We start from the raw sequence: 23,389 nt of genomic DNA, 5'->3' as shown, positions 1-23,389 counted from the left end.
TCGCACCTTGAGTAACGCAGATCAGTTTCGCATTCAGGGGTACGCATACGTCACTCTCTATCACCAAGGGGATCCTCCCAATCTTATCATCAAAGCTTACGTTATTGACAGCTAAATAGATCCCCTTCCTGTCAAAGCATTCAACGGCCGGTGGCCTGAGTTTCAGAAACTCAGCCTGGCTGATCCACTCTTTTTTCTTCCTCGTGCCATAGGAATGTTGATCGGCTTGGATGTGCTTCCTCATCTAGTTCTTCCTGGAACGTTGTGCCCATCATCTGAGCTTTCAGTTGCATTATCTACCACCTTAGGTTGGGTACTTTATGGGCCGTATGCCCGCCATCGGAGGAAGACAAAACACGTGTCCTTTTCACCGGCCACTGTTCATGGTCGAATTCGACCTTCTAGTCGAAACACTTTTCCTTCATTTTCAGCAGGGTCATCATCTGCTGTGTCTTCTCCATCCCCTTCTCAGCCCAAAGTCCTTCTATCAGAGGCCGCCTGCCATGTTCCTTCGGACAATACTGATTCTTCTGATGCTTCTGCCCGTATCTCATCATCTGATGTGAAAAGTTCTCCTGTCGTCACGGACCCTCTGAGCTCCCCGCGTAATTCAGATCAGGAACTTGTCAACATCGTTCGGCGTTTTTGGGAACTCGATAAAGTACCTGACGTACTTCCTTTGACCCCTGCCGAGAAGGAGTGTGAAGTTCTGTATCGCGCTGAAGTCACTCGTGACTCCACTGGCAGATACACTGTTGGTTTGCCCTTCTCATCTTATCGTCTGGGTACCTCTGTCAATGTGGCGGCAAGGCAGTTTCTTCGATTAGAACATCGTCTAGAAAATAACCCTGATCTTCGTGTCGCCTATCATGAGTTTATGCGAGATTATCTCTCGAGTGGTCACATGGAATTGGTTCCTGAATCATTTGACCATCCTCGATATGAACTTTTTTATATTCCTCATCATCCTGTACACCGTCCAGATGATCCTGCTACTAAAATTCGAATTGTCTTCAACGCCTCTTGCGCATCTGCTAATGGCAAATCCCTCAACGATCTTCTGCTTACCGGTCCGAAGCTGCAAGCGGACATTTCCACTCTTCTGCTTCGTTTTCGGCTACATCAATTTGTTTTTACTGCCGATATCAGACAGATGTATCGACAGATCCTGATACGCCCTGAGCAAAGGGATTATCAACGCATCGTCTGGCGTTTCTCCAAACGGGAACCCCTCCAATATTATCGTCTGAACACAGTAACCTATGGAGTTTCCTCGGCTCCTTACCTAGCACTTAGAACCCTTCATCAGCTAGCTTCGGACGACGGACTCAGATTTCCTCCGGCAAGGCAAGTCTTGCTGAATGAGATTTATGTCGATGACATCTTGACCGGCTGTTCATCCAAATCTGAAGCTCTTGAATTGCGAAAGCAGGTTCAAGACCTGCTCATGGCGGGTGGTTTTGAGCTGCGCAAATGGGCTACTAATCATCTTCCCCTGCTAGACGGTATCCCATCTGATCATCGTAGGGAATCCTCCTCTATTGACCCCCTTCTTCTTGACCGTGTACCAAGTCTCAAAATTCTGGGACTTGGATGGAATCCTGCATCTGATCACTTCTTTTATTCCGTCCGTTTAAACTCAACGACAGTCACCAAACGGAATGTGCTGAGTCGGATGGCTAGAATCTTCGATCCTTTGGGATGGCTAACTCCAGTCACTTTTTATGCCAAAATCTTCTTTCGTCAGCTCTGTCTACTTCATCTAGAATGGGATCAACCTCTCTCGAATGAGATTCAAAACCGGTGGTTGCAGTTTCAATTCCAGCTTCTGGAATTCCCACTTTGACAGAGCTTCACATACCACGATTCATCCCTGCCGTTTCTTCTTCTGCTCATCGATTCATCGGCTTCTGTGATGCCTCTGAATCCGGCTATGCTGCAGTCGTTCACCTAAGCACTCCTACATCGTCCGGTCGATTCCACGTGTCTCTTCTAGCGGCCAAATCCAAAATTTCTCCTTGTAAGGCAATGTCCCTGCCTCGTCTAGAACTCTGCGGTGCCCATCTTCTCGCAAAACTCATGCATCATTTGTCTACCCGCGTTTTACAGAATCTCAGTGCTGACTATATTGGATTTTGCGATTCTTCCGTTGCCTTGTCGTGGATCCGTGGTGAGAGTCACAGGTGGAAGACATTTGTTGGCAATCGAGTCGCTGAGATACAGGATTTGATTCCTTCTAATTACTGGAGGCATGTGATATCTGAAGACAATCCAGCTGATTGCGCCTCTCGAGGATTGATGCCCTCAGATATTCATCACCACCCATTGTGGTGGCGTGGTCCTCCTTGGTTGTCTCTCGACCCATCCTCGTGGCCTCTTTCCTCTGTCGATTCATCTCAAACTGAACAGGTGGACGACGAAGTAAAGCCGATCTCCTCCTTAATGTTAGCGGCCATTTCCAATGAACCCACCTTCATAGAACGTTTCTCTTCGTATCTTCGTCTCAAGCGCGTAACTGCCTTTTGTCGACGTTTCATGGTAAATGCTCGTCGTCCATCTTTTCCTCGCTCAGGTTTCCTCTCCTCTATTGAGCTTCAAGAAGCTGAAATTTGTTTGATACGTCTAGTTCAGTCTCTGCATTTCGCTGAGGAGCTAGCTGAACTTAAAAAACCTTCTTCTCGTCATCGGCTTGTCATGAAACTCCATCTCTTTCGCGACAATCATGAACTTATACGTGTCGGTGGTCGCCTTTCAGCCTCCTTACTACCTTATAAACACAAACATCCTGTTCTCCTACCCAAAAATCATCATCTCACGCATCTGATCATTGATGATGCCCATTATCGTCTACTTCACGCCGGTGCTTTAGCTACGCATTCGTTCATTCGTCGACGGTTCTGGATCTTGGATGGCTGCAACGTAGTTCGTAACCGTCTACGAAAATGTAACCGATGCTTCTCCTGCAAACCTCGTCCTCTCATTCAGCCAATAGGCAATCTTCCTGAGCGGTTATCTTCTGCTATGGCTTTTCTTACCACTGGCGTTGACTACGCCGGTCCATTTTATGTGACGAGTGCGTGACTGCGCGGAGCCGTCAGCACCAAGGCATATCTAGTCGTCTTCATCTGTTTCACTACTAAAGCGGTTCACCTAGAGTTAGCGCCTGAGCTATCTACCCCAGCTTTCGTTGCTGCTTATCGTCGCTTTGTTACACTCCGAGGTCATCCTTCTGTTATCTTTTCGGATAACGGGACCAACTTCGTGGGTGCGCATAATTACCTTCGTGACCTTGGCCGCTTATTGGCTGCTCCACAACATCAGCAAAGTCTGTGTGATGCCGCCTCATCCTCTGGCACTGACTCGCGATTCATACCTCCTTCCAGCCCTCACTTTGGCGGCCTTTGGGAGGCTGCTGTCAAATCTGCTAAGCATAATCTCACTCGCGTTATCGGCGAGCAAAAACTCACGTACGAGGAGTTTCTCACCGTCTGTACTCAGGTGGAGGCAATTCTCAACTCTCGTCCTCTGTATCTCCCTTCGTCTGATCCTTCTGATTTTGAAGCTCTCACACCAGGGCATATTTTGGTTTTTCGATCCCTCACCGCTCCTCCTGATAACGATGTAAGTTCTGTATCAGTAAACCGTCTGTCTCGCTGGCAACTAGTCCAACGATTTCAGCAGGACTTCTGGAATATATATATATATATATATATATATATATATATATATATATATATATATATATATATATATATATATATATATATATATATATATATATATATATATATATATATATATATATATATATATATATATATATATATATATATATATATATATATATATATATATATATATATATTTTTTTTTTTTTTTGCTTCACACTTTCGTGGGGTTATTTCCCAGTTTACCCGGGCCAGTAGGCCAAGGGTAAGCTGTGCTACTATATATACTATATATATACTATATATATATATATATATATATATATATATATACAAAATGTGATAATTTCCTAAAGTAATTAATAAACAACACCCCTTAAACCATTGTTTATATATATATATATATATATATATATATATACATATATATACAGTAAGAGAATTATTTGCCGAATAAAGTAAGTAGGGGTGATTTGGGTATCTAGGCAATTTGAAATGATCAACAATCTATCGTCTGTTCATCTATATTTCGAACCAAGGTGTGGTTTTTCTTCAGGATGCTAAAATCACACAAATTACAAAATCAGAGTTGGAAAGCTGCAAAAACAACTCATGCTTACATCCGACAAGACAGTATTATCAATGCTAATAAGTATAGCAACAAAGGTCTTCTGCTCATAAAAATTACAATAAACCAAAAAGAAAGGAAAGAAACGCTATCACAATGAATTCGTCAAAATTATAGGTTAACATTCACAGACAAGGGAACACAGAGAAAACAACAATGCAGGAAGTCATGTTTGTCTAGATGGCCTACGATCTAAGGATAATAAATAACTATATATAACACTTAAATTCTTTAAGTCAATCTTCTTATTAATATTATTTTCATTTTTGTTTATGACACATTTCAAATTTCGGTACTAGACTCAAGATAACCTCAACTTCGGTGGGAATTTGTGTAATAGTGAGATTGCAAAGCCATTCATCTCTGATTTGGATGGACTGGATTTTGTGTTTCTTTGGTGCAAGAAACCTTTTTTCAAGAAGCTTCTTGTTGTTGGAAAACACTCTCTTGTATGATCGGTTCCTTCTGTCGTTATTGGCAACATCTGTCGTTCTGCAATGGAGCAAGAAGTTCCTTCTACAAGCTAACTTTGCTAATTTGGTGTTCAAATGAGCCCATAGTCTCATCTGTTCAGACGTAGTTCGACTTTATGTCACTTCCTGCATTGTTGTTTTCTCTGTGTTCCCTTGTCTGTGAATGTTTACCTATAATTTTGACAAATTCATTGTGATAGCGTTTCTTTCCTTTCTTTTTGGTTTATTGTAATTTTTTTGAGCAGAAGACTTTTGTTGCTATACTTATTAGCATTGATAATACTGTCTTGTCGGATGTAAGCATGAGTTGTTTTTGCAACTTTCCAACTCTGATTTTGTAAATTGTGTGATTTTAGCATCCTGAAGAAGAACCGCACCTTGGTTCGAAATATAGATGAACAGACGATAGATTGTTGATCATTTCAAATTGCCTAGATACCCAAATCACCCCTACTTATATATATATTGTTATGGATCGTATATTCAAGCTGAAATTATGTTGTTGTTGATATAAATTAAATTGATCCAATAACTAAATTTGAAACTATATTTTTATAATTTTGCGCCGACTATATATATCTCAGGAGGGTTCATTCAAATTCAATTTTGTTTAAAAATTTAATTAATATTTTCGAAATTCACTAACTATAAAGAAATTCTTATCTAATAACTAAATTTATATTAATCTAATCTTATATTTACGTATTTAAATCTTCATCGACCTCATCAGTGTTCTATGCTATGATATGGTATCGTCTTCTATGCTCCTAACCTCGAATGGATTATAACCTTAATTTGTATTAATTCAGTTGCTTTGTTTTGAATCCATTTTCCATTTAATATTGCTCCACTGCTTCAACTTGCTTGAATCCAAGGAAATTTCTTCTTGAAATTGATTAAATAATTTCCCACTTCTTCTCACAATGATTTTCAGGTACGTATTTAACAATTTTAATATCTTGCAAATTCTCGTAAATAAATTCTTTCGTTTATCAATTATTTCAGGTATATTTCTTGAGTCAGGTGATGTGCTCTCAACAATGGTTTTTTACTGACTGATTAGCTGTCATTTGGCTGGGCTTCATATAGATTTTCGAATTTTTCCTTGAAATCAAGATTGCCTTGGATGTCAAAAAATTTTCCAAATATGATGCTTTCGCAATTTTCTCTTTTGAGGTAAGTTTTCCTTCTTCAATCTTGATCTAGTTAATTTCTTCATTTAATTCCCCATCTTTTGGTACCACATATGTTGCGTTCGGTCGATTCGAAGTTACAAAATTTTCAAATATTCTATATACAATTTGGAAATTTTTCTAATATTCACTTTCTTTGGCCTAATGTTCAAAGATTTCTATCTATAACTCCTAAAATCTACTACATATTTTCAAATTATACTATAATCTAATGAAATATATACATTTTTGTATGTTTGAGACATTAATTACTTTGGAATCCCTGATTTATCATTCGATATCCTATCCCTATCCATTTTTTACAATTTTATTAGGAATTTCAGCTAATATTACATTTTTGAGATTGCATCTAGATGTAATTCACTAGATCACAAGCTATTTCATGAAAATTAACATAGGAAATATAAAATAAATTATTATTTTTTATCATTTTGAATGAAAATTGAATATTCAGTCTTTTGACTCTTTTAACATTATTTACATGATATATAAATGGTTCCTGATACTTGAGTTGAATATCTTTTGTTGATTTTATCAAATTGAACTTGAATTTTATTAATATTTTCATTTTGTTTCAGATCCTGAGATGCTTTGAATGAATATTGATATAGTACTTTAAAAATATTGGATTTATGCTATTTTTATAATGTGCAAGTGAATGGAATAAATGAATAAAGTTACTCTACTTTCTTTAAAATTATTGGATCATATCAAGTTAAAATTTATTATCTATTTGATGAATTTGCTGTAGTTTCCGAATGATAGAGTCTGGTAATGTATTCTCATTGATTTTATAAGTTGATAATACCATTCCATAACAATTCCCCAAATTTAATATTTGATAATTTTTATTTTTAATATAAAATTTAAAATATTAAAATTTCCATAACAATATATATAGGATATATATATCTATATATGTATATATATAGATATATATATAGGATATATATATCTATATATGTATATATATAGATATATATATATATATATATATACAACAACCTAGGAGAGCCTTGGTCGTGAGTCGACCCGGCTCTTTTCTACGGAGCTAACCCATTATGGTGATTGAAAAAAAAAAAATATATATACAGGGTGAGTCTTTGACTTGTACATATATTTCAACCGAAGGTTCCTGAGGTCAAAAGAAATACTTTTTTCATTTACCATTTCTTCCGATTCGGCCCTGTTAAAAAGATATAGCCATTTTAAATTTTCAAAATGAGCTAATTCACCCCTGAAAACCGGAACACTGAAGTTTTCTCAAGCATAAGATATACCTTTTGAACCTTGGAAATAAGCTACTAAATTAGAAAAACCATCATAAACTCACGTTTAACATTCCATTTGTTGAACAAAGTAGTGTTTATAATAAAATAAATGAGTTATTCCAAATTCGTTGACGCTAAAGATTAAATATTCTTCTCTTGATTTCTATTTCATTTTCGATAATTATAACGAATTGAGCTCGCTACCACCCATATTAGCTCTGATACTCATAATTCATATCCATTCATTCAATATATTTCATTTATATGATATCGTTTTGTTTACAAGAATTGCCATTTAACCTTAAAATCTCAAATAAATAATATTGATCTGTGAAAGTTCTAACACAGACTATAGTAATCTGTGGTTTTAAGTTTGACTTTCAAATTTCGAGTGATGTGATGCCAAATATAAACACAGCAGTTCGGTTCGAATAATCTATGTTCTAACCTAAAATTTTCATTTACAGTTTACACTGTTATTGTTATAAGATATTTGTTATGAAATGAAGCATTTGATTTGTTCCAACTATCTCATAAAAATATTGAAATGCATCAATATTTTTGAAGCCATCAGTATGAAAATATGGAAATATGTAAAATATTCTGGCTCTGTAATCAATGGAAAATGTTAGACTCCACTTGTAATCAAATTTGTTCTTAATGTGTACCTACATTATAGCCAACTTTACTATTTAATTCATCTTGATTTTGGCATTGAAAATAAATGACAAGTATTCAATTTAAATATCCACAATAGAATATCCAGTTTCTTTCAACTCACCTAATTTGTTTTCACATTAAAACAATTATGGCCCTTTTGGAAGTATGTCAATCATATACTCTAAGGATGAATTTATGGAATAGCAAAAGAATAAAAGTATTCAATCTCAATCACATGAAAATTTGTCTAGTATGTACCTAGTCCTAGTGGTATGTTTCGATGTGAGTTTGAATGAGCCGAAGAAGAATACAGTATTGTTCGATAGCAGCAGTCTTTAGTGGGATATTGATTGTTGTCATTATAATGGGACTATTTTGTAAAAACTTTTTTAAACATGGGCTTTATGAATAATCTGGACTTTTCAAAAAGAATGTTGATTTTAGTGAAGTATCTTCTTATTATCAGAGCTGTGCCAAAGCTCAGTAATTTGTTATCAAATCGAGGAGTTGAGGTGAGCTTATTCAAATAACTTCATTTTCAAACTAAGTTGGCTAGTACTTCAATTCTAAAATCTGAGACATGACATCATAGTAAATATTCATTTCTGTGGTTTTTTTTTCCACAACAGAACAGAGTTGCATTCAGCCAAAGTACCCAATTTTTTGAATTTCACAGATAATTTTTTTTTTTTAAGATCAAGTTATTCGAAAACGGCGCTTTGTACGAGAAAACATGAAGAATACTTTTATTTTTCAAATTAGCCAAATATTCTTCAATGAACGTTCAAATTACTCTTAAGAGTTGGTTTCTTCGAATTTCTGGTATTTTTATGGGATGTAATGTTCATAATAAAGAAACAGAAGAATGTGTATGGAATCTTGTGTTCGGATAAGATGTATCACATAAAAAAAGCTATATTTCAAAAATCATTTCCTTCGATAGAACCATTTACGAGATATAGCTGAAAATCACATTTTTTTAACGATTTTCAACAGCCTGTATCTTTTTAACCGGGCCGAATCAGAAAAAATGGTAAAGGAAAAAAGTGTTTCTTTTGACCTCAGGAATCTTGGGTTAAAATATATGTACAAGTCAAAGACTCACCCTGTATATATATATATATATATATACGCCCGGGCATGTTCTGAGGAAACAACCCACAGTTTACACTGTGTGAATTATTAAAAAAAAAAAAAAAAAATATATATATATATATATATATATATATATATATATATATATATATATTCTTTTGAGATTTTTACAAAAATTATCAATTTCAAACAACAAAGCATGTGTAGATGTAATTTCAGTATCAGCAGGAGAAATGTAGACAGGGCATCATACATTTCAACGTATGATACAAGAGAACAGATAAAAATTTCAGCAAAAACTTGGTCTCCCGTCTAAGTGTAGTGACTGGTTGGTGTATACGTTTACAGAAAAAGCTGACATATTTATATTGAAGGGCTTCCTCTTCATCCAAAACAAAATTTTCTTTATCTTCTCTCTTCACCAACGGTTGACGACTTAATAATTGAATCCAAAAACAAACAAAAAAGAACCAGAAAGGAGTAGTAAATATTAGTTTCCATTATATTGATATGAAGTTTGCGACCCATTCTATAAAACTTTTGTAGTTCTCAAAAAGTTTTGTAATGCTTTGTATAAGTTTTCTTGAAGATACACTTATAGGACAGTTATACAGGGTGGCCAAGAGATTAAAGTCAAAAAGAAAAAACAGGTCCTTCGTGTCTTGGACTATTCGTATCACCCCACGTATGTTATGTCCATGAACTGTACTTTCATACATTATATCCAGCTTCGTAACTCTGATAAAAATTATGGAAATGTTGGTCTCAAGTGAAAAAGTTACGTGAATTGGATTATGATCTAAATTTTCGAATTGAAATTAAAAAAGTAAAAAGGCTAATTCTCATGGAGATTAAGTCCTGAAAAACAAATCGCAGAAAAGTTTTGTACTTTTTTTATATCTCTTTTAAGATGGTCAAGTCGAAAATTCTAAAAGTTCATAAAAAAAATCATAACTCGAAAATCGTGAAAAATCGCATAACCTACATGGGGGTGATTCGAATAGCCCATGACACGAGGGACCTGTTTTTTTCTTTTTGACGTTAATCTCTTGGCCCTCTGTATAACCATCATATTGATTATCCTACACAACGGTTTTGTATTTTACTAAAGGATGTCCTAAAAGAACCGAACTGTTTTATAAAGTGGGGGCCTTTTTGGTTGTAAATACATTGTATAATGGTTTATAGTCACATTTTAAAATTTTCACGTTTCTATAAGATATGCTGTTAGCAGTTCTTACAGCCTTTATAGAATAAATTTGGCTGCTTGGGGAATTTCTATCTGCAAGTAGGGCTAACTGTTCAAGAAAAGGCTCACGTAATTAAAGGGATACTTGGCGGGACATACATTCAAAAAACCTTGTAACCATTACATCTATGATAATTCCCAAGACCTGCACTCTGCATGCTCATATCCTACAGATTCACTACATCGTAGTCAAGGGTATAACGTATTGCGATTGCAATACCACTATAGCCGTCATCTCCGTCATCCCTCACAAGAGAGAAACCAGATATGGAAACATTGGAACTGCTCTTCAGGAAAGTCTCATTGAGAACGATGATATCCGGGCTTATGTCCCTGATGAGCATCTTTAAGTCATCAAAATTAGATAGAAGAGATCTAATGCTCCACTGCAGAATCTTGAACATTTTAAACAGGGATGTCATATCAGTCTTGATGAAGTTGACATTCTAGTATTCAGTATGCACAAGAGAGAATATGGAAAATAAAGACATAGGACATCCAAAGTCACTTGTAGGGAGCAAGAATGTATCGAATAAGCAGGGGTTGTACAAGTTTCCAGAAATTCCTTTGTGGCCAGTATATTTATTCCTCAACAATACTCTCAACCGACCCTCGACTGAAATTGTTGACCTAGATATTAGGAAGTACAAAATAGCTGACCGAAGGATCCTGATAGCTGGTTGTTATTATTCCGTAGAAGAATTCATGTGTGATAGATTTTAATTTGATTTTATGTATGACTTGACGTGTACATCTGTTCTTGTAAACAGCTTGAGTACAAATATATTTTATTACTATTACTATGACTATTACTATTACTATCAAATAAAACCCAGTATTTAGCGGATCGCGGTATCAACTTTTACGTTTTTATGGATTAGTTCAAGAGACTTTGGATTAATTATACAATATTACATGCAGAAATTTTATTTGATATTTACGGAAATGTTTAATTAGAAATTAATGTTTAGCAGGTGGAGGAGGACGTACCATAGTCTTCATAAGTAAATATCTTTCTATATTGATAGAAAATATTTTTATCATCTATTATCACCGAAGACGGCGAACGCATTGGTAGCCCAAAAGAGGCTGTCACCGACGAAAAAATAAAAAAAAATCACAAAATAATTTTGGATGACCGTAATGTGAAGTTAATCGAGATAGCAGACATCGTGAAGATATTATCTGAACGTGTACACCATATCATTCACGAATAACAAAATGGGTTCTGCGCGAGCTCACAATCGCTCAAAAGCAACAACGAGTTAATGATTCTGAGGATTGTTTGAAGTTGTTGTGCAATGAACCTGAATTTTTGATAAGATAAGTGACAATGGATGAAACATGGTCCCATTATTTCACTCCGGAATCCAATCGACAGTCAGCTGAGTGGACTGCACACGATGAACTGAATCCAAAGCGAGGAAAAACACAGCAGACAGCTGGCAAGGTTATGGCATAACTATTCTGGGATGCGCAAGGTATAATATTCATTGCTTACCTTCAGAAGGGCCGGATCATCAACAGCGATTATTATATAGCGTTATTGGATCGTTTAAAGGATGAAATAGTTTGAAAACGGCCCTAATTCAAGAAAAAAAGGTACTGTTTCATCAAGACAACGCACCGTGTTACAAACCAATGAAAACAATGGCAAAATTGCACCAATTGGGCTTCGAATTGCTTCTACATCCACCGTATTCGCCAGATCTGGCCCCCAGCGACTTTTTCCTGTTCTCAGAAATGCTCGCAGTGAAGAAATTAAGCGCCAATGAAGAAGTTATCGCCGAAACGAAGGCCTATTTTGAAGCGAAAGACAAATCGTACTACAAAAATGGTATCGAAAAGTTGGAGGATCGATATAGGCAACTATGTTGGATAATAAAATCGAATTTTTCCAAAAAAATGTGTTTTACTATGGTAAAACGGGAACTTTTCAATTGACCTGTTATTTTGACAGAACCGTTGATCGCGCCCACTCCGTTCAGTTGACGAATCCGTTGCGGGATGTCGGAAATGTACGGAACACAATTTATGCACAACACAATATTTATGAACTACAATTGAATGAAATGACTCATCAAAACTGACAGCAATGTGCAGAAAATCCATTTAAATTCCCTCTACAATTGTTTATAGAAAATGCGGAAATATTTTCTACTTTCTTGAAATATTTATGCAGAATTAGTTCACGAAATTCATAAATGTTTCCCATAATGGTTCATAAAAAGTGAATAAATATTATCTCAAATATATATAAAGGCAATTTCACAAAATTCATATACTTTTTCTTCGAAATTTTTTATACAAAGTGTACAAATATTGTACACAATTCAAAAAAAAATAACTGTTGGAGATTAAACAATATAAGATACACAAAAATGTGTATTTTTTTCACGTTCATTGCATAACAAGTAATATTATCTGATATTTCTCAACCAGGATATGTGTATGATATCACATAATTATGATATATAATATCTAGGTACGAATCATCAAAAAAATTCCACCGCAGTCAGTCAAACTTCAATTAGTATTTTTGTTGCAGATGTGTGTTTCTTGCTGTGATAAAGATTATTGCAATTCCGATGTTCCAACAAATTCCACCAACGCTACCTTCGATAATAGAATATCGAAAATGAGGATGCTGGCTAAAAATCTCTTCACAGACCAAGAGAAAGCAATGACCACAACAATAAAAAAATCTTGTTCTTGTTCAACTTTCTGTTTTACATGTATATTGAGATTAGCAATAATTTGGCATTTTTTCGTTTTCAGGTTTCTTTGAGAAGTGAGTTTTTGGAACACTCAATGAATATTTGTTGGATTTTTTAATTCATTAAATTAGGGTTTGAGCAATAAAAGCTATCAAAGGTCTCTGACGAACAATGTTTTTGAAATGAATATTGAATATAAGAGTTCCCCGTTCTAACACCCTGAAAATATTGTTTCTGATACTTGATATGAATAAATAATTCCAAATTGAATGTAGTATAATTATTAATCAACAATTAATTATTTCGATCAAAGTGAATAATATTCTATTCCCATATTGGGGATATCTTAAATTATAAAATTTCTTAAAATGATTATTTGGATCTCCATTCAGTTAAACAGTAAAATAATTATTTTCGTAACACGTTCGCGTGCAAATACAATTGGACGAACGCCGCGGAGTGCAGTTGGGGTAAAATTAGAAACAACAGTTATCCTACTTGCTCCATATCGATCAAAGAATGATAATTTTTCCAATGATTTTGTATTTCATTTAAATGAAAGAACTGAACGTAACGATGAAAAACAATAATGGAATTTATTTGTCTATTATTGACAATTTTTTTTTGTTATGGATATTTCCATAACAAAAGAGCAATTATTGACGCCTTGATGCAAATTGATTTCTAATTGGGGATGTCCATATAATGCTACGGCTCGATGCAGACTGACATTACGCAAAAGACATTTGATATTATGGCGCCGTCCTGCTTAATGTGTAGAAATTGGATTAGCCGAAATATCGAATATTTAACGTGTTCTAATAATAGTTCACATTTATTTCACCTAAATTGTGTACAGTTGAATACCTCAGAATATGAAATTCTGAAGAAATCGGGAGATATAAAGTTGTGGAAGTGTATTTTATGTACATCTTACCACATAACCTCAATGAATAACGAAAAAATTGCAACGTCTTTGGCCAATGATTGCATGAATCTCGTTTATAAAATGATCAAAACAACCATTGAAGAAAATATGAAAATACAATTCCATGGAGTGGTTGACGAGTTGCGTGCAGAAGTCAGCTAACTGAAACAAGAGAACCTACAATTGAAAACTATAGTACAGGGTCTTATAACACGCAATACACCACCATCAACTTCTTCTCCAGCAGAAGTATCAGTGAATATTCCCAGTGGTAGTGCTACTCAAAAGTCGCGTAATGCTAAGGTCACTGAAAACACGAAAGGGAGTAATGCCGTAAAGAAGTATTCAGACATTGTTTCCAATGTGTCTGACAGGACTGCTAATAAAATTATAGAACCTTAAGTTAAAGGACATGATGAATTCCAAACTGTTATTAAGAGAAACCGTATACAGAAAAATAGAAAAAGTATTATAGGTACTGGAAAAACGGATGAAATTAAAGCAAATATATTGTTTTCACATGCACATATAAGTAATCTCGATCCTGACGTAACTGAGGAGAAAATCATTAGTTATTTGAACAAAAATAATTTGAAAGAAGTAGTGTGCATGAAACTAAAATCAAATCTCCCTGAAGAGTATTCGTCTTTCAAAATATCAGTTCCAAAATCTTTGTTTGACAAGATAAAGGATCCCAATTTATGGCCCGAAGGAACAAGAATAAATAATTTTTTATTCCATCTGATGAAAAACCACCCACCTTCGATAAAAGAAAAAGCATGAAACCTAGTTCAAACAGTAAGTTGATTCATATAAACGTCCAATCAATCAGCACAAGCCATTTAAAATTGAATGAATTTGTAAATAAACATAACTGTCAATTACTTGCTGTCACTGAGCACTGGAGATCAGCGGAAGAGATAATCGTCCACAGTATAACAAATTTCAAACTAGTATCGTCGTTTTGTCGAAATACTGTCGAACACGGTGGAAGCGCGATATATGTCAGAAATTGTTTCTCGGATGTTACCACTGAGATAAAGGAATTTGTACACATGGGTTCTTCATATTCATTCGAATGCTCGGCCGTGAGCGTAAAAACTGGTAATAATATTATCATTGTATCAATTTACCTATCGGCCTCAGGAAACACCAGTGTGGATATATTATTCGAAAAACTTATATTTCTCCTTCAAACACTCACTGATATGAATGTACCCTATCTCGTAGCGGGAGATTTTGATATTCATACTGAGCCTACTTCAAACGATCCTAATAAATCCACATTTCTATCAATCGTTGAATCGTTGGATGCCACCTTATTTATAAAAAGCCCAACTCGTAACAGAGCTTGTATTGACAATATAATTACAAATATTGAAATTGTATCCGGATATACCGAACAAGCCCATGTTTCAGATCATCTTGCACAGATTGTTACTTTTCAACATAAGTCGTCTCTTCGGAAGGAATCATTTTATATTCGTCCTATTAACGGAAGTAATTTATTTCAATTTGGCATCGAACTATCACAGCATACATGGGAAGAATTGTACACCATTTCACCAGAAAATGTGGATTTACAGTGGCAAAAATTCATGCAAATATACAAAAATGAATTCGAACATTTTTTTCCTACAAAAAAAATTACCACTTCCAACAAAAGTAAATACACACCTTGCGGAGATCCAAAATTTAGAAAACTGAAAGAACTGCTTGACATCACTTATATTGTTTCTGGTTGTGATTGCGCTTTCAAGGAATCGTATAGGAAACTGAAGTTGAAATATGATTTCATCCTAAAGAGGTCCAGACAGGAGTATTACTATACCAGATATATCCATTCCGATAACAAATCTAAAGAGATTTGGAATATAATAAGAGAAAGAACTGGAAAACAAGCCAAAAAATCCAGATTAGGAGTGGTTGATTCCCCTCAGACGGTGGTGAATGATTTTAAAATTCATTTTAGGGGCTCACAAATACCTCAGCCCATTGTTGCATCTCCAGTTTCCAATAAAAGTATGCGAATCGAGAAGTCTTTCTATATGTTCGATGTAACTGAAGAGGAGGTTCTTCAGGTGGTTAAGAGATTAGCCAATAAAAAGTGTTGTGGTCAAGACGAAATTACAATGAAGGTGATAAAACAATCTATCAATTTCATAATCAAGCCATTAGTTCACATCATTGATAACAGCTTCAAATACGGAATTTCCCCAAAAATGTTAAAGATCGCGGTTATAAAACCAATATATAAAAAAAATGATCCATCTGATATTAGCAACTATCGACCAATCAGTTTGTTAAACAATTTTGCGAAGATTTTTGAGAAGATTATGTGTAATCGACTTTTCAGTTTTTTCAAGAAGTTCAAAATATTCAGTGAATAACGCATGGATTTACAGAGGGGAAGAATACGGAAACGGCTCTTTATACATTGACGCAGATGATATACGAGGGTTTGGAGGATAATGACATGCTTTTGGGTTTCTTCTTGGACTTCTCGAAGGCGTTTGACTCAGTTAACCACGTTCTTCTGATCGAAAAACTTGAAACATATGGCATCATAAGAACCCAATTGCAGCTTTCCAGAAGCTATTTACATGAACGTACTCAATATGTTTCAATAACAGTCGAAGGTAAAGAATATATGTCGGAAATATCTAAGATCATTGAGGGTGTTCCCCAAGGCAGCCACCTCGGACCCATACTGTTTTTGATCTACACTAACGAAATGCCAAACATCATGCCATCGATCAGGGAGAATTTCGTGAATTACGCCGATGATACTAACATCCTTCTTCGTGCGAAAGGTCATAGGGACCTTCAAAACATTCTTGATACAGCTGCTACATCAATGAACCTTTGGTGTGAGTCACACAATTTGAAATCGAATACCGAGAAAACTGAGTTCATACTTTTCTCACATAAACTTCGTAAAACTGAGGTACCTGAGGGCTTACAATTTTTGGACGAAGAGATACAACTAAAATATTGTACCAAATTTTTGGGAGTTACTGTGGATCAACATCTTAATTGGTTTGAACATATTCAACAACTTTGCAAATCACTAAATAAAGTTTTATATACCTTGCGTGTCGTCAAATCTGAATTTGAAGTAGATTTTTTGAAAACGATTTATTATTCAAACTTTCAGGCTCTCATGAGTTATGGACAGTTGATCTCGGACAGTAGTCAAGAATCTAATTATGTGTTCCGAATTCAAAAACTCGCCATGAGGTGTATTTTCAACTTGAAATTTCGAGAATCTTGTCGAGGCATTTTCAGAGAAAATAACATTCTCACTTTACCAGCTTTGCACATCTACAAGTGTTTACAATTCATATTTAAGCAACCGCAATATTTCAGGAATTTCAACAAGACCAGTTGCCACAACACAAGACATAATTTTCTATTTTATCCTCGGCATTATCTGGTATCTACTGAAAAATCTCCAACATATATGTGTATAACACTATTTAATTCACTACCAGTACACATAAGAGAAATAGGTGAGTTCAAATTGTTTCGGAAAGAGATCTACAGGTTATTGCTTCATCAAGAAACTTATAACATTACAGAGTTCCTCTCAGGATTGAATTGATTTATTTCATTGGTATGGTTTTTCTTTTGACGTTTCCCAATTTTATTGTATTGAACTGTGATGATTTTTGGTGAATAAAATGTTTATTATCCCGACTTTGTGAAGGTTCAATTTACACCATTGGATATTTCAGTTGGTAGTGCGCCCTCTGGAGATTGATTGTTGATTCAACTCGGAATATTCCGTATTAATATAAATTTGAATTTATTATGGAACACTTATTTCCGGATAAATGAGTTCGAATATCATTACCGTGGGGAAATATTTTATAATTTCTGGATTTCTTGTATTACTTTTCTTCTGTGTGAGAAGTTTCGTTTGACAACTGGTAGATTCTGTGGTTAGGGATTGTCAAAATGGAGGTTATCGGCAATTTGTGATAATTTTGAGAGAAGATTTTTTTGGAAGAAAATTGGACTTGAATTGGAGAATATATGATCTCGAATCATCCTTGTTATAGGCGATTATTTCTTCAATTTGAATAATTCCCTGTTTGGTTTATGGTTTTGTGAATATTTCTGGGAACTACGTTTTATACGTGATTATGAAAATTTTCTTCCACAAGGCCCATCTCTGGTATTGAATTTTACTCTGAAGATCTGAGAGGATTCGCTTCCCGCCGATTAGTTCGAATAACTGTTGAACTTACAAGAAGAATATCAAGAAGATCCTTTTCCCTCGAACAACAACTGAGAGGTATAAATTCCGTTTCATTTTGTGAACAATATCTTATTGTCTTTTATTAGGGTCCTAGTGCCGGGATAACGTTCAGAATCCTAGTGCCTGGTTGAATTTGAAGAATTCTGGAGTCTGGTATATTGTATGGTTCGAGTTATGGTACTTATTTTCTGGTAGATGGTGGTAAATTTCTGGTGCAGTTCTGTTACATGATACATTCTGATGTATGGTACAGTTCAAGTGAATGGTATATTTCTGGCATCTGGTCTAGCTCGAGTAGATGATACATTCTACGTATAGAGATCTCACCGTTAGATTTGCTGTCAACCTTCAATATTGACTTTGTATCAGGTACCCGGTGCTTGCACTGGCTTTAAGGGTGTTCAATACCTTGTTCATACCACTGCTATTTCAGTGCTAATTTCAGTGCATTCCAATTCCAAAGTACAGGTCGGATTCATTTCATTTTTTGAGTGAACAATGACGTGATAGTGAACTTGAAGATCTCGTCTCGATTTTCAAAAAAAAATCGATAGTATTCCGAAAATTGAATTTTGAAATTAAACACTTTCTTTAAATGACTATTCAGCTTTAGAGAGACTTCTCATTTCAAGTAACTCATCCACAAATGTTCAGTGATATTATGAGTTTTGAATTGGTGCAAGCATTTTTTTTAAATTGCTTCATTTGCTCTAATTGTAGATGTTTTTCAAATAGAATTATGCTTTTTGGAACGCCTCCCAAAGGTTTACGCCTTTTTGCAACATGAACGCCAATAGAATCTTGGACTGTATTTTATGGCTCGAGATGAATGACACTTTTATGATTTACGAGGGTAGGGTTTCTCTGATTGGCTAAAATTGTGTACATTACTAGTTTATGACAATATTGCACTGGAGAATAGGGATAGGTAGAAAACTTGTTATGAAATCATTGTTAGAATTACAAACGATACTGTTCCTAAAATATATATGCTAGCTGATTTTATTCGTAATGATGTCTGGAGAAGTACATTTTGAGCGCTTAGTATCATAAAGAAAATTTCAAAAGTCATAAAGAAATTAAGATGAAAAAAAGGTATCTGGATTTTTGCCGAAATATGGAAAATTATCAATATTTGAGAAATCTGAAAAAAAATTCTCAAAAAAAAAAAAAATTCTTTTGAAAAACTCCCTATTCCCGAAACTCTATCTACAATATTTGTCATTTAATTTAACCCTAAAAATAGGCAATTCTTGATTAAGAAAATTTTCTCGTACTTCCTTCATTAATATTAACTTGAAAAAATTTAAAGTAAACATTTTTCGCTTCGTGAAGCCATTCTTGTATACATATCTCCTTGAAAATTTCATGTCATAAAAGTTTAAGAAATTGCAAAATTTTTTTATAAATAATTTTTTTCGTTAACAAAAAATGAAAAATTTATGTAATGCAATGTAAAGTGATGTGCGTTTTTTCTTTTTCATCATCATATACCGTTTCTCCATCAGCGAATGACATCTTTTAATCCAAAAAAAATCCGCCATTTGTTTAATTGAATTTCAATAATATGAAATTCTAACAGTATTGAAATATTCCATTTTTTTCTCGAGTTAATAGATGCCTTCGTTGATGAAGGAAGGATCATAACATATTGAATTGAAAAAATTCACACATAACATTTTTCGTTTCTTTAGATTTCTTAAATGTTGATAGTTTCCGAGATATCACTTCGCCACAATGGCCGTACTTTTCGAATTTTGTGACGGGAATGGTCTCCAACGATAGTGTTTGACTCACCGATGACGAATCCGTCCTCAAATTCGATTCTGGTCAGTCCGTCAGGCCGTCCTATACGTGACAAATATATGATATGCAGCCCTTTCTCACTATCTATATATTCAATTTCAATGAATTTATAAATCAAACTAGAACTTTATGAATCGTTATTTCTTAGAATATATAAGAAAAGATATTTGTAGATAATTCAATTTTGAAGGCATAACTTATTCCATTTATGAAAAGGAACTGTGTAATTAGTATATTTTCTATATGATGAGTACCTATATATTCGAATGGATGATACAAAAAATATTAGTTTAAGCTATTCGCAAAATGTGTGAATAACAGTGCATTTATTTGTGGTATTTTTTATATTATTATTGACAACAAATATTAATTTTGCAGACTATTATTATTGACAACAAATATTAATTTTGCAGACACATATCAATCAGTAAAGTATTACTTTTCCTGCCTAGGCAGGAAAGTAAGTAGTTTCATGAATAGGCATCATCAGAAATGATTAATGGAAATAAAACATTCCAAAAAGTTGTCAAACTATAATTATTATGGACATATACATTTCCATATCAACCAACCATACCAACAATTGCAATTTGTATCAAATTTTATTTTAATTTATCACTACAAAATAAATGAAGCTTCGTTTCATAGAAATCGGATGAAAATAATTATTGTCAAATAAAAAATACTTTCAATAGTTATTTATTTTACTATAGGTAGCAAAGTAGTAGATAGATTGCCGCGGCTGATAGTTCAAAGCCAAGTCATATTATAAAAAATACTAATACAGTACAACTTCGATAGTTCGGATAGTCGCTAGTCCGGACACTCCAGTATTCCGGACACTGCTGGGATTCGGGCATTTTGAAATTTTTGCCTGTGAAATCCGGGCGCGAAAATATTCATTATGCAAAATAATAGCATTTTCCTGTCTATACATGTAAAAAACGGTAACATGTCGGTTGGAAACAGCGTGGCGGCAGCATCTTTCATTCTGCACTTTGTTTTTGAGCGTGCCAGACGCAATGGTTGCAGTCAAACGATCACATAAGACACTTACACTCACACTCACAGAAAAGTCTAGCTATCAGGTGGACAAAGGAGAATAACCTTCCCCTTGAACATTTATAGCTTTTGAAAAGGCTTAAAGACGACGCAATTGATATAGATGCATCCAAAAAGGTCCAAACTAAAATTGATATGTATTTTTCAAGAAAGTAGAAAATATTTCATTTTGCATACATACAAACTAAAATTGATATGTATTTTTCAAGAAAGTAGAAGATATTTCATTTTGCATACATACATAATATGTATGTATACAATATTATAAATACCTACATGTACATATTTACATAACGTGTTACATGTACTTGAGTGTTTTGTTCAGTTTTGTTTTATTTTATGAGAAAATAATATTTTTTTTTGTGACTTGATTAATAAGCCTTATTTTGATAATTTATAAGTTGCTTCATTTCATAAATTAAAATCACTCCAGTAATCCGGACGCCTCCATAATCCGGGCAGGTACCGGAACGAAATCTGCCCGGACTACTGAAGTTATACTGTACATGGCTGAGCGTAGCGTGACTGGGAATTCAGCTAAGGTAGTCAATCACTACTTTGTCGCCTAGTAAAACAAATTATTGTGTGAATTTCATTTGGCAATAACCCTTTTCATCCGATTTCGATGAAACAAAGCTTGAATATTGAACTTAGATGAGCTGAATATATCTGTAAAAACCCAAAGTGACACCCGATAGACAGAACAAAATACAACTTATCATTCCTATTCTGTTATTTTTTTCTTATTGCCCTCACAAATTTTTTTTCACGACTTATAATACGTGTCAAATGTCAAATAATCATTTGAATAATCATTCTGAATTTCAGGAGAATAACAAAAATTCTCATCTAGATAAAGAGACCGACAACAATAACCTAATAAATCGCATATCTTATATTCCTATACACAGTGTTGTGGCCTCCAAAGGCGCATAAAATGAGAACTCAAAAGCTTTTCGAATTTTACATTCTAGAAATCTCAATATCCAAATTTTTCTGATTTTCTCTGTGAAATCATACAACCAGAGATGATCATATATTTTTTCTCAATTCGAATAAATTGGTATTTCTATTATCCATACTCAAAATAAGTCCATGACAGTGGTTCATTGTCATTTCTAACTTCACAATATTTTCAGCGATTTTCTTATTTAGTATTATATACCTAAACAGTGGCGTACCCAGACATAAGCCTTGGAGGGGGGATAAAGGAAAAAAAATCAAATTTTCCTTCTTTTGAAGAAGTTTTCCAGAGAATTTTGCTTACTCATAATAAGATTGTGATATATAAGGTTGTTACATATAATGGATATTCCTCCTGGGGGTATATATCCCCCTTATCCCCCCCTAGGATACGCCACTGTATCTAAACTGAACTGAATTTCTAAAGTTTACAAAAACAGGCGGTTCTTCAAATTGAATGGGTGTGTCAGGTACAAATCTACCAAAAATTTTCGGGTAGCTCCATCTAGCGGAATTGCAGTTTCAGCGCAAAGTAGTCTACAACCTTAAGAGTATTGTATTGAGATTTAGTTCTGGAAGTAACGATTTATTGTACTGATAGTAAATCAGTTATTTGAATAGGAGTTAACGGTTTCATTATTAATTTTCTATCCATTGATAGTTATATTGAAGTTATAAGTTATATTGAATAAAGGTTGTTTCATGCTTATTATACACTGTCGCAATTGTAAACAGTTTGCGGTGTGGTGCACTTCACTAACTGGCCATTTATTTTAACAACTATAATACTTTATTCAACCAGCTATTTTCTACCAGCCAGTTATTACAACCACTGTATTTGTATATTCCTTCAGGATCTGTGGTTTAGGTCAATCTTCTTGTTTACTTCGTTATTTGTCTGGTTTCTTATCTGGTATATTTGGAGTTTGATGAACTCCGTTTGAGTTTAGTTTTGGTACTGAAGTTTTAGGTTTAGCCTAAGCCAAGTGTGGCTGATATAAGAATTCTGTTTTGAGGATTAGTTTAGGCATTATAGGTTGTAGGAAGCCCTTCTGGCATTTGTTGTCGATTATAGTTTATAGGAAGCCCTTCTGGCATTTGTTAGTGTTAGGTAAAGTTTTTGGGAAGCCCTTCTGGCTCTTGGTAATTTAGAGAATTCTTTTTCATTATTTTTTTTTTTTATCAACCACTGCATAAATCTTAATTTTATTAAACGTTTGACATTGAGTATTTGTTTCATTGCTACTCTGGTAGAGGAGTACGCAATTTGTTCTTAAGACAGGCACATCTCTACCTGGCGCCCATTATTATTTTCCACCTTATTTTAAAGAACTCACTCCCGTCTTCACTGAGTGTAGTCGCGAGCCGAATTTAGCCTTGTGACCTGCTTACTCAAGGTAGACACGTCACAA

At 34.5% G+C, this 23,389-nt stretch overlaps 1 protein-coding gene across 1 annotated transcript in view; it reads left to right on the top strand.

The window, feature by feature from the left end:
- LOC123676855 overlaps positions 1 to 13,208 on the top strand; it is a 264,151-nt gene extending 250,943 nt beyond the window's left edge. The window contains exon 4 of the mRNA XM_045613112.1: positions 12,786 to 13,208. Coding sequence (XP_045469068.1) covers positions 12,786 to 13,025 — 240 coding nt within the window. The 3' untranslated portion in view covers positions 13,026 to 13,208. The remainder of the gene's footprint in view (positions 1 to 12,785) is intronic.
- Positions 13,209 to 23,389: the final 10,181 nt, after the last annotated feature.

This window comes from Harmonia axyridis, chromosome 3 (genome assembly GCF_914767665.1).
Source record: "Harmonia axyridis chromosome 3, icHarAxyr1.1, whole genome shotgun sequence".
Taxonomy (NCBI): domain Eukaryota; kingdom Metazoa; phylum Arthropoda; class Insecta; order Coleoptera; family Coccinellidae; genus Harmonia; species Harmonia axyridis.
Note: the sequence above shows the minus strand (reverse complement) of the source record. Positions and strands in the feature narration are given on the sequence as shown.